Source organism: Protopterus annectens, chromosome 14.part0 (assembly GCF_019279795.1).
Source record: "Protopterus annectens isolate FY-2018-M chromosome 14.part0, PAN1.0, whole genome shotgun sequence".
Classification (NCBI taxonomy): Eukaryota; Metazoa; Chordata; order Ceratodontiformes; family Protopteridae; genus Protopterus; species Protopterus annectens.
This window is the reverse complement of record NC_056748.1, coordinates 389617175-389630887: the sequence shown is the minus strand read 5'-3', so window position 1 is coordinate 389630887 and position 13713 is coordinate 389617175. Positions and strand designations below refer to the sequence as shown.

Genomic DNA, 13713 nt, shown 5'->3' with positions numbered 1-13713 from the left:
TCACCTCCCAACAATGTCTCCTTTTGAGACATCATGGAGATCCTGCACCAGCAGGGAGGTTGCTCTGCCCCCAAGCCCTCCTCTGATGAATCTGTGTTTCTGGAGACATTTGGTATGGGCCCGTCTATGTCTTGGGTATCCCCTCCCGTGGGTCCTTTAGTAGATTTGATCACCTCACGGGCATGGAAGGACCCAGATACCATGGAGCCAATCCCCCCGATAAGGTTTTAAGTCCCCCTATTGGCAGGCCTTCCTGGAACAAGGGCTCCCCAGTGGACGCCATGGTGGTAGCAGCAGCCACAAAGAAGGAACTATCTCAAGAAAGTTCCTCGGTCCACCCACCTGACTGAGAGTCATGTATGATGGACTGCCTAGGGAAGCAGGTGTATGCTTCAGCTACCTTTTCAATAAGGGTGCTGAACTACTTGGCCCATGTCACGAGACACCAATGCAACCTAGTGAAGGAGCTGGAGGAGTCTCCACCCAAGTCCATGTCATAGGAGGACAAGGGTTCATTCTCCATGAAAATGGCCACTCTGAGAGCAGTATCAAATACGTCCATGTGAATTCTCTCCCATGCTACGGAAGGAGCAGCTAGGGTTGCTGGGTTCAGCATGTCCATGAGGTATAATGCCTAGCTCAGGTTGTGCCAATTTACCGAACCCTTTAAGGCGTCCTTTGCCAATGCCCCTTATGAAAGTTCGACTCTTTTCGGTAAGACCATCAAGGAGACATTAGTCCAGAGTGAGAAGGATGGGAAGACACTGCCGGCTGTCGGGATCCACTTCTCTAACCCTCAAAAGTCCTTTTCCCAGAACCAGAGAGGGCAAAAGAAGATGTGGTTCTGGAAGTCTCAGTATTCCTGGGACACTCAGGGCTCTTCATACCCTAGAGGCAGAGGGGGACAGAATGGACGCTGGCCCAGAGGCTGAGGGGTTCATGAAACTTTAGGTCTCGAGTACCATTCTTGGACTGACCTGGGCAGCAACCCTGAGGGGTTGCATGGCTGGTCTACTCTGGAGGCAGTTGGGGGACATTTATGTAAGTCCATACCAATGGACCGCTGGGTGCTTCAAATCATATCCAGAGGATATTCTATCCCCTTCGTGAATTCCCCCATATCTCCCAAACACCTTCCGGACATTCCATCCACACAAAGGGAGACAGCAGCACAGAAAATTTCCAAGCTGCTAGGAAAACAAGCCATCAAAACCATCCCCCCAGATCAGTCTGTTTTTGGCTTTTACCCCAGGTTCTTTTTGGTGCCAAAGAAAATGGGGGACTTAAGGCCCATCCTGGACCACTCTACACTGAACCTGTCAGTTGCCAAAGAAAAGTTCTGGATGGTCACACTACAGTCTATCATGCTGTATCTGCAAGAGAGTGACTAGATGTGCTTGTTAGATCTCCAGGATGCCTACTATCACATAAAAATGCACAGAAGCTCCAGGAGGTTTCTCCACTTCCAGCTAGGGGCCAATCATTATCAATTTTGAGCCCTACCCTTTGGTCTCACCACAGCCCCAAGGGTGTTTACCAATGTGATGGCGGTTGTAGCGGCTCACCTGAGGCTTCAGGGGGATTCAGGTCTATCCGTACCTTGCCGATTGGCTCCTTACTACTCCCACCAGGCATCTACATTTCCAGACCAGGGACTACTTTCTGACACTGGCTCTGAGTTTGGGTATCACAATCAACACATCCAAATCTCTTCTAGAGCCTGTACAGGGGATAGACTACATTGGTGCCAGGATAGACACACTTCAGGCAAAGTATTTCTGACCTTGGAGAGAGTTCAAAACCTCATGATGCATGTCTCCCTAATTTACCGTTCCCACCTCCTGACAGAGGAATCAGTGCTGAGGACCCTAGGCTCGATGGCGGCAACCATAACTCTTCTTCCATGTGCTCGGCTACACATGCAGATTCTTCAGTGGACTCTAGCGGTTCAGTGGTCCCTGTTGGATTTACTACTAACCTATCCTATCCACCTAAGTCAAGTGTGTCAGTCATCCCTCATATGGTTGATGAACTCTCTGGATATTTTGGAGGGATGACTCTTTGTTCCAGCCCCGGCCCAAACCCCAGTGACCATGGATGCCTCCCAACTCGGGTGGGGGGGCATTGTTCGGGAAGGACAGTCAAGGCCTGTGGTCCCCCACAGAGACAAGCTTGCATATCAGTGTCCTACAGATGAGGGTGGTCCTTCTAGCGTTGTAGGCCCTTCATGCCTTTCTTCCTCTAGGGACGATTGCCATTCAATCAGAGAACATGTCAGTAGTCTGGTATATCAACAAGCAGGGAGAGACTGGATCTTATCCCCTTTGTCGCGAGGCCATGAGAGTATGGGAATGGGCGATCTCCACCGGTCGCTTTCTCATCGCAGCGCACATTCTGGGACTGTCCAAACTTCTAGTGGACAGGCTAAGTCAGACCATTCTGATGCCTTATGAGTGGTCTCTGAATCTACCAGTAGCAGAACAGATCTTCAGCGAGTGGTGTCAACCTTGTTGCGATCTCTTCACATCTCCTTCCAATGGGAAGTGCAGCAAGTTTTTCGCTCTGAACCCCGGTGGGGGGAGTCCCCCAGAGATGCTCTAGTTCATGGTTGGCCTCCTGTCTCCTGTATGCTTACCCGCCAGCTCCTCTCATTCCGAGATTTCTGCAGAAAGCTTGTCGACGGGGGAGCAAGGTGATCCTCATTGCCCCATTCTGGCCTCGCCAGGTTTGGTTTCCCTTTCTTTGGTCTCATCTTCGGGCTCCACCTTGGATCCTAGATCCCATTCTGGATCTGATCTCACACCCATCAGGGGTGCCTCATTTGAGTTTGGACAACCTGAAGCTCACGGCTTGGCTGCTCCAGTTCCTGTAATTGCTAGGACTCCCGAACTTTCCTCCTCAGTTAAGTCTATTTTGGTGGCTGTTCATAAGTCTTCAACCAGAAAAGTTTATCATAGCAAGTGGAAACATTTTTCTTACTGGGCCTGTCAGAGAAGGTTAGATCCTTTCACGGCTCCTATTTCTGCCATTCTTGATTTCCTAGCTGATATTTTCCAGCATGGTGCTAATTCTTCTACTGTCAAAGTTCGGTTGGCTGCCATTTCTCATTTTTATGTGGACGAGAATTCTGCATCCTTGGCATCTTCTAGACTGTGTAAAGCCTTCATTAAAGGCACTTTTTTGCTACACCCCCGGTCAAAGTTCCTGTCCCCCCGTGGGACCTTACTATGTTCTCCAAGCTCTGGTCACCCTGCCTTTGAGCCTCCCGCTACTGCAGATCTAAAATTTCTATTGTGAAAAACAGATTTGCTGGTTGCTATTACCTCTACTAGAGGGATTTCAGAATTACAGGCCTTGTCCATAAAAATTCTGTACATGATTTTTCATAAAGACAGAGTTTCCCTTTAAACCAACCCATCTTTTCTGCCTAAGGTGGGATCACCAGTCAGTATCAATCAGACTATAAATTTGCCTGCGTTCTTTCTCAATTTTACCAACAGGATGGAATACAAGCTACACATGTTGGATGTTCATAGACAGTTACGATTCTATTTACACAGGACAAAAAATTTTCGTAAATCTCATCAATTGTTTGTTTCATTCTATAGACCCTTTTTGGGCAAACCTATTTCCAAGGTCACTATAGCTAGATGGATTTCTTCATGCATCCTGCAGGTCTATAAGGACAAAGGCATGTTTCTTCCAGGTCAGGTTAAAGCTCATTCTACTAGGTCCATGGCTACGTCTGCAGCTTTCTGGTCTAGGGTGTCTTTGGATGACATTTGCTCTTCAGCTACCTGGTTTTCATCTCATATGTTTATTTCCAATTACAAATTGGATTTGACATCTAGAAGGAGGGCTCCAGAATATCCTTCCATGAGGGCCTCCCAGGAGTTTAGTAGCTGGGGACTCTGTCCCACAGGTTGAAGACCAAATGAAGTAAACTACTTCAGATAAAGAAGTTATGTACTCACCATAACGTTCCATCTGAGTAGTTGTACTTCATTTGTCTTCAACCATCCCTCCCTCCTTCCCCCGGACCTTTGGCACATGTTCAGCTTACAGGCTGCAGTATAGGTCTCAAGTATGTTATCAAGTTGGGTTGTAAGTATAATTTCAGCAAACTCGATCTGGGGATGGAAGGCAGTGGAGTTGTATTATGGGTAAGGGGAGGAGTCTGGAGCTCGGAGCTGATGCTAGTAATCTTTGCCGGCTCGGATCAGATACGGATCCGTATTCCCCACAGGTTGAAGATAAATGAAGTACAACTACTCAGATGGAACATTATAGTGAGTACATAACTTCTTTTTATATTTCTCGCTTAAAAATAATCATTCAGCACATCAAGAAAATATGTTAACTTGTTCCCTGGAATGGTGGCCTGGATGTTTATGCTGTAACTTCAAATGGATACATCCTGAGCCTTTTTTGACAAAATCAGGTTATATCTTCACAGTTCAAGCAAATGTCCATATCACTAAAACTATAAGTTTTATTTAAAAAGTGTAAATGGCAAAGTATTAAGCATAAACTAATCTTTTCAGTAGTCATATTCAGTGGATCTTAGACCTTAAACTGGGTTTTATAAATCACAATAAATGCAGTAAACATTTTTTTATAATGTTTTGTAAACAACTTTTAATATCTAAACAACCACTCAAGCTATACACACATAGTGTTAGAGGTATTTCATTCATCCTGATAATAACTTTCATATGAGGCCATTCAGGTCTGTGTCACTTGCTTGTTGAGATAATTAAAGAATTATGAGAATTATCATAATATAAATAAATAGCATATAACAACATTTAATGCCTCATTAGCTGTATTATACAGACATCAAATGACAATGCAGTCATACTACCCATAATATAGCCTTTAAGATGCAATCTTTCAATAGCTTGTATGTAGCATGGCTTTGGAATTACTAATATAAATATGAACAGGCATTAATAGATGCCTACAGGTGTCACTAGGATGACCTCACAGAAAAACTTGGAGGTGTCAAAAGGGTTTATTGAGTTAAGGAATTCAAAGGTAATCAAAAAACACCAACTCACTTATTTCATTTTTATATAGCTGTGTTCAGTTTCTTCTGAAAACTATATTAGATTTATACAGCAAAGACATCATGCATTAGGCAGGACCTCACCATTCCCTTTTATCTTATGAATGTAACACATTTTCTATTATTTACTATACATTAGACTGCAAATGAAAATGCCAGTAGCACATTTAGTAGCCCTACTACAGTATTTGCATTAAAGATCACTTGAAACTTATAATACCATCACTTAGCAGTATCATAACACAGCAACTAAAATGGCGTATGGTGAGCAGGGAACAGTCTTAATTGCAGTATTATATGCTGCAACAGCAAAGAAAAGAAACTAATGACTGGAAAATAATATTTAAATTGGTAGATGTAAATTCATTATTTTATGTATTTATTAGATAAAATATTAATTTATTCTTTCCATCTCTTCTTACTCAGAACCTATTAAATATTTGATATTGTTTAAATATATTAAATTATTCTTGGCTGAAATGTAAAACAACTGTACTCTAACATAGTTTCATGAATGGATGAAACACGTTAGTATAATTGCTCAAAACAGTATGCTGAGATTCATGGTGTTTTTATAGTGGATATCCTTTTTGATGTTTAAAGTTCTGAAAGGTTGGATGCTGAAGATCTGAACAGTTTTCTGTTTTCTGTAAAAAAAAAAAGAAGCAGTCTTAAGGCAACTGAATTACTAAGTATGTCTTATTATATTGTAATTACTGTTCTTGTGATTATAAAATGCAGGGCTGTGTCAACTAAGATCAGTACTACATTTAATGAAAATTTGAATAAAATACGTTTTAGAATGCATTATTTGTAAAAAAAAAAAAAGTAATGATTAAAAGTGACTACTCATATAGTTGTATAACGATTGCTGTATTTATTAGTGAACGTTTCATTTTGTCCCTTGTCTGACCATGTATAGCCACTGCTATCTCAATAAAGACAGAATACAAAAGCTACAGCCTACTTTGTGGGAGTCTTTATGCAGCTGCAGAAGAGCCTGTCTCAATTACTTTAGAAGCATCTGGACTACAACAGGGATAGCTGAAGATCTGCTTTGCACAATATCTGCATTATGTTTTCTTGAATTTGAAGGTATTTCTCAAACTATAACCTGATATATAATGATAAAGTACAAGTGTATTAATTCTGGTTTAAGCACTTGGGCTTCACACCAGTTGTTTTACATTAAGAAGGCTTGTGGTCTGCACTGTGGTGGCAGAACAGGTAGCTTACATCCTTCTAAGTTGGGAACTGCTGATTGAGGGCTCAGTGTCTGTTATTCTAAAAGTGTATTAATTCTAGTTTAAGCACTTGGGCTTCAGGCCAGTTATTTTACATTAAAAGGGTTCGTGGTCTGCACTCTTGTGGGAGGAGAGACTGGACTCTACCCTTCTGAGCTGGGAATTTCTGGTTAAAGGCTTATAGTGCCTGCATATTTGAACTGATTCTTACTGAAATTAGTACACCTTGTTTGCTGTAGCATAGACTAGATCCAGGCCTGCTGAATCTAGCTTTGTTTGTATAACTTGAGCACTAATCCAGGCATTCTTTAAAGTATTCAATTGTATTTATTACTGCTTGGTAGTAACTTGATTAAAGTGTAGCTATCATTCTAAGTCTTTTGGATTAAGCATTTGGGCTTCAGACCAGTTGTTTTACATTAGGAAGGTTTGTGGCCTGCACTGTGGTGGCAGGACCAGGTAGCTTACATCCTTCTAAGTTGTGAACTGCTGATTGAGGGCTCGGTGTCTGTTATTCTAAAAGTGTATTAGTTCTGGTTTAAGCACTTGGGTTTCAGGCCAGTTATTTTACACTAAGAAGGTTCGTGGTCTGCACTCTTGTGGGAGGAGAGGCTGGACTCTGCCCTTCTGAGCTGGGAATTTCTGGTTAAAGGCTTATAGTGCCTGCATATTTGAACTGTTTCTTACTGAAATTGGTACACCTTGTTTGCTGTAGCATAGACTAGATCAGGCCTGCTGAATCTATCTTTATTTGTATGCTGCTTGTTTGTTTGCTTGTTATTTCACTGAAACGCTAATTCCACCTAAAACACGGCTTTTCAGCGGTTCTGTGGATCCCTAGTGATATCTGCATAGCTTACTGTACTTATTTCCTTGTTTCACTTGAAAGAAAGTTACTGTTTGTCATATTTGCATTTAAGTTACCTGAAACACATTGCATTTAAGTTACCTGGCACTTGCTCACTAAAGCAATTATATAAGTCAGCACTAAAATATTAAAAGAACTACACCCTCACAAACTCCCCTTGAGTACCTCGTTCCCCATTGGCCCTTTTTTTTTCAATTATGAAGGAATTCCCAATACCATTCTAGCATGTCCAAAGGTCAGTTGTCAATCTCCTCTATGGTCCAGCTGGTAAATCTGGGAATCTTGAGGCAATGTTACAACTGCCTCATGTACACAGACAACCCTCTCCTCCTCACAACAAATTCCAACACATGTGAGAGATGCAACCATATAGCCATACTGGAGGCTAAGCTCTCTCAACTCAGTACTGGTGAAACCAGTCAGGAGGAGAAGGAAACCACACTCACTACAATTCCAGTCTCACATAGACTTACCATGACAGCAAACCAAACACATAAACACACAAAAACATACTCGGAGGCTCTAAATAGAAATCTGCCTAAGCAGCAGAGACCTCCAAAGCAGACACCCAAGCAACCGCTACCCCAAAACAAAACATGTGCAACACATAGCTCACAAAGCCAGTGTGCCGAACAGTCACAGCCCTTAAGGCTAAACAACACACCTGATACACTTGTAATAGGTGACTCTATCGTCAGGCACACTGACGTCCCGCTCACTAGGCTGAACAAGGAGAAGGTCACGGTGAGCTGCCTGTCGGGTGCTAGGATCCGCCACATAACACAAGCACTCAGGTCACTCCAAGGCAAGTACAAATATGACTCAGTCATTGTCCATGCTGGTGTGAATGACCTGAGACGTACCTCCCTGGACTACATGAAGAGAGACATAGAGGAGCTCTCTGAGCATGTAGCCCAGGCCGGTATGACCCTGACCTTGAGTAGCATCTTACCTCACCAAGAATGATGCCACAATATGAAGACAAGATGATCAATTTCAACAATTGGCTTAAGTATTGGTGTCATTTAAAGGGGATCCAATGCCTGTCAGCCTGGGATGACATCCTCGACAAGCCACGATGCTTCGCTAGGGATGGTTTGCACCTGTCACCCCTGGGCTTTCGGATATTGGCAAAGGCTCTTGCTACCCCCATAGTGCCTTTTTTAGGCAAGGCTCAAAAGACAAACCCACCTCCATAGGTATCACAAGGGATAAGAAACTAAGAGTAATGCTACTCAATGCCAGAAGTCTAAACCTCAAGATGCACGACTTTTCGAAACTCTCCTTAGCATGGAGAAAATCGATATCTGTGCAGTAACAGAAACCTGGTTCAAGGCTCCAGAGAGCACCCCAGCACTACCAGGTTATACCTCATACCATGCTTTTCGGCCCCAAAACTTGGACCGTACCACAAAAGAAGGGGGGGAGTATCAATATTCGTCAAAGATACCCACACCTCCAGGTTGGTGGCACAGCACGAAGCATCAGAGACTATCCATGTGCAACTAACAGTGGGTAAAACTGCCTTCCAGTTTATAGCCTGCTACAGACCACCCTCCCAAACCCAGGAACCCCACTCGGCCTTCCTGAGAACACTGGAAAATATGAAGGTCTCTCCAAACACCATTATATTGGGCGACTTCAACTACCCAAACATAGACTGGGAGCAATACTCTAGCTCCAACACCCTAGCCCAAAGGTTCCTAGAATTTATAAACTCAAATGCTATGGAACAACTTGTTACCACTCCCACAAGAGGGGAAAACATACTGGACCTGATCATCACCAACATGCGGACTCTATGCTCCAGACCAGAAGTGTATCCCTCACTGGTAAGATGAGACCATAAACTAATCGCACTGGATATTCACATCCCGACTCCACCCCCTGCCCTGAAAACCACAGTGAAAAACTTCTCTAAAGCAAATTTCACACTCCTCAAAACAGAGGTGGAATCCTTCAAAGCCCCCGGGCCTGTGGAAAATACGGCCCAGATCGCAGAATCCTTTATAAACGTGTTCTATGAATACCTTCAGGAATGTATGGATCATGTAATCCCAAATAAAACCAAGACCCAATCCTCCAAAGGCAGACGTCCTGTCTGGTGGACCCCAGCCATAAACAAACTATACAATAGAAGGAGGAAGCTACTACATGATAGAGCAAAATCCCAAAAAGGGAAGGCATCTCTGATCAGTATTAGCAAAAAACTACGGGCACTCATAAAATCTTCTAAGGCCAGCTTCAAGAGAAAAGTTGCACAGGACACTAAGGATAATCACAAGACTTTCTTTAGTTATGTTGGGAACCTGGGTGGGAATTCCCAGATATGCTCAGAATTAGTCCAAAATGACAAAAAATACACCGAACCCACAGACATTGCCAACATCCTAGCTGATAGGTTCAGCGCAAACTCCTCCCCTCCCTCCCCACCAAAAGGGCAAATATTTATCCCAGCAGAGTGATGCCCCCCTGACATTACAGATGCTCAAGTAAGAGCTGCCCTCTCCAAAGCAAAAAACACAGCATCAATGGGACCAGACAGTGTCCTGGGCTGCGTCCTACATGAACTCCAAGAAGAGCTAAACCCAAACATAAAACTACTATTCAATATTAGCCTTACTACAGGATATGTACCCAAAGAGTGGCATACAGCAACAGTGGTCCCTCTCCACAAAGGTGGTGCCTCAATGGATCCTGGAACCTATCGCCCCATAAGCCTGACTAACTTAGTCTGCAAAGCTATGGAAAGGATCATCATGGACCTCATAAATAAAGATATTGGGAACCTACAGACACTGGATCCTACCCAGTTCGGCTTTGTTAAGGGCAGATCCTGCCTCTTAAAGCTGGTTGATTTATTTGAAACAGTCACCAAGGCCATTGATGAGGGGAAGGTGGTCCACACAGCATACCTGGACCTCGCAAAAGCCTTCGATACAATACCCCACTCGGGCATTATAGATAAACTCACCAGCTTAAATATAACCCCCTATGTCACTAGATGGGTTGCAAACTGGCTCAAGGACAGAACCCACATGGTTAGAATTGCTGGAGCCATGTCAGACTCCAAACCAGTTACAAGTGGCATCCCACAAGGCTCAGTCCTGGGACCTCTCTTGTTCGGTATATATTTCTCAGAGGTACAGGCCAACACGGAAGGACTGTGGCTGACTAAGTTCGCAGATGACTGCAAACTGGGCGCCATAATCGACTCTCCAGCCGACACAAGCATCCTCCAAAAGGGCCTCATAGAAACAGACAACTGGTGCCAGAGCCATGGCCTCAAGCTAAATGCCAAAAGTGTATAGTCATCCCTTTGGCAAAAACAAAGTGCCCACAAATTACCACATAGGTGGTAATCCATTAAGTACAGAAGAAGTAATTATGGACCTGGGGACCCAAGTTGATAGCAATCTCTCATTTGACAACCACGTGGCCAAAGTGGTTAGAAAAACATTTTATATAGCCCACCTAATCATGAAGAGATTCACATCTAGATCACGGGAGGTCATCGTGCCTCTTTACTCATCCCTCATCAGGCCCATAATTGAGTACAATGCCCCTTTCGGGATGTACCTTACCAGACACCTGCAGCAACTAGAAAGACCCCAAAAGTACCTCACCAAGATGATCATAGGGCTCAAACAGATGCCATATGCTGCCCGGTTAAAGAAACTCCAGCTCTATTCAGTGGCATACCGCCTGCTCAGAGGCGATCTGTGCCTGACGTATAAAGCCATGTCCAACCCGGAATTAATGGACATGCTGCACCTCAGAAAATCCAAATCCCACCGAGCTACACGCTCAAGAGACTTGAACCTCAGCACTGACATAAATAGGACATGCTATAGGGACAGATTCATAACCCAGAGGATCCCTTCACTCTAGAATAAAATCCCAGTCCAGGTTAGGCAGAATCCCTAATTGACTGTCTTCAAGAGGAATCTTGATGAGTGGATGGGAGATCGTAGGTTTACCCCGGGTATCATTTCTGTGTCACTGTTAGACAGAGGCACAGTATACTAACCTCGAAAAAGTGCATAGTAAAATTAATTTAAAATGGGTGGCGAAAGCCAAACACACTCTGGCTAGGCTTATAAATGCCCTAGGGCAGATAGCCTAGTATGAACCTATGAACCTATGAACCTATAAGTGTTTTTCTTTCCTTAGTACACTGATTTTTGTCACAGTTAGGGTACAAAAAAGGTTCTTATATTCAAACCAGATCATAAACAGGGATTTCATGATAAGGCTGATCATTCTTTTAATATTATAGCATAAAAATATTGATATGTAAACCCCTACTCATATTTCTTGTGATCTGATTATAAAAAAGACATCAGTTTTGTAAGTCAGTCTAAAATAGTAAGAGTGTCAGGCTAGCAGTGCAGTCAGTGGTAGCTGAATCTAAACTCATTTACCTTCCATTCAGGTTTAATTCATAAAAAATGAATATTATACTAACTAGTCTGCATGGCTGATAGCACAATTTGACACCACATATTCCAGTATTAGATACCCTTTTGTGAAGAGTTAGTATATTTAAAATGTTTAATAAAGTATTATCATTATTAAGTTAATTATTCAAATAGCCTTTTGGTTTGGACAAATATATACTATGTTATGTTAACAAAATGCTAGTTAAGCTGCAGTCTTTTCACACATTTAACAAATTGTAAAATACGTGCTAAACCTCTTCAAAGAATACCACAGTCAGCTGAAGTGGGAGCTGCTTTGCTCCCTTCTCTCCACGCTATGCTAAACTATAACTAGGCAGAAGATAGTTATGTCCCTGAGCAGCTAGTGTCATCCAGCTCTAACTGGAATTCATACCCTACCCTTAGCAAAGCACATAGCAGAATGGAGTCCATCCATTTCCCAGTAAGGGGGATGAAGTATTACGACAGAATGATCTGTAAGACCTTGATGATATCTTCTATGCACACACATTACTAACAACCTGTCATTCTTAGTCTTGTATGTGTGCCTTTGCTTTCAGTCACCCTTTGATGTCTTCACATCACTTAATTGAATGCAGGTCAAATTCACAATTTAGTACAACCATGATAGTTACTGTATCTTTTACTGATGTGAATTTGTGTTTTGTCTGTTTTTGGTTGAAATGTCTGCATTTTATTTATCTGTTTATATATGTATATTTTATCATTCTTAATACCTATGTCAACTTCTTTTACTGCTGTATTTGCTGTGATTACCTACTTTGTATCTTGTGAAATGTGTTTCACACAGGCTGTGTCTGTAAACGATAATTTTTAAACACATTCAAATAAAATAATACATAAAATAAATGAAAATAGTTTGTAATATGGAGTAGAAGTTTATAGCCCGCAAATTCAGCAATAAAAATCTACTTTTTGTTTTACTGTAGTTATATCACACTTATCATTATACAGTCTTGTCTATGCAGTTACAACAGAACAGTATTGAAAACTGGAGTGCGCGTGTGTGAAATCCAGATTGCACATTCATTGTCACTAAGATCTTGTGCATCAATGATTCTCACAGATTTTATCCTCTGTAAGGTACCCCAAAAGAAGGTAAGTAGTAATTTTCATATCAGAAATGAAGGGTCAAACCATTTACTGTATTTGTTAGTTACTACATATTTTGAATAGACATGTCATTGACCTTCTTGTGTTTACTCACAAGAATAACAATAACATCTAGTAGCTGCCCAAAGAATAACAATACTTGTATTGTAAAACATAACTCATATGAGAGTCACCCTGGTTGTACTATCCTGACTGTAACATACAGCCTGTCTTGTTTTTTTTTTTTCTTCTGTGTTTTTCCCTCTCTGGTTTAATGATCAACAGCCTTAACAGACTTGAGTCCATTAGTTCCCTATAGTGTGGACTTCTCAGCTCCACTAGGATGACAGCCTGTACCTGAGAATTTGGCTTGGGGATGGGAAATATACAGGTTCACCTATCCCAGCGGTAGGGGTTTTGAACACAGCATGATAGTCCTGGTATTGAAACTGTGGAATCCTTTATTGTGTCCTCGGCCCCTCTTGACTATTGGTTCATCTGGCATGTGGTGGATCCAAACAGGAAAAACAAAAAAACACAAAACCAGCACTAATAATCCAAAAAGCAGGGCAAAAGAAGGCTTCCACACTCCAAAATGCTTTAATTCCATGTAGTACAGCTAAAAACTGCTTCAGCTAAATGCAGTACATAAAAAGGCAACACAGCAGTTAACAATAATCCAAAAAGATAAGCACTTTTGTTCCACTGACATATAAAAAGGAACTTCATCAGATAGATGAACAAACTGTCATTAGGCTTCTTAAATACTCTTAAACCAATCACAGCTAAAATTTAGAACACACCCTTATTGCATGAAATAGCCTGACAAAACCAAGTATAGTAAAAAAGGCATAGTAAAAGAAAGTATAATAAAAGGAACCCCCTTTCTCTTTTCATTCATAAAAGGAGTGTAATAACAATGTTATACACAATAGTAACATTCTAAGGCTAAAATTGATCTAAAGAGAAAAAAGATAC

The 13713-nt window shown here is 42.1% G+C and overlaps 1 protein-coding gene across 2 annotated transcripts in view; it reads right to left on the bottom strand.

Annotated features, from left to right (window-relative positions):
- Positions 1 to 4662: 4662 nt before the first annotated feature.
- Positions 4663 to 13713, bottom strand: part of LOC122789005 (uncharacterized protein PFB0765w-like) — a 344874-nt gene continuing 335823 nt past the window's right edge. For both annotated transcript variants that reach the window (XM_044056151.1, XM_044056150.1), the window contains one exon: positions 4663 to 5715. In XM_044056151.1, coding sequence (XP_043912086.1) covers positions 5666 to 5715 — 50 coding nt within the window. In that variant the 3' untranslated portion in view covers positions 4663 to 5665. The remainder of the gene's footprint in view (positions 5716 to 13713) is intronic.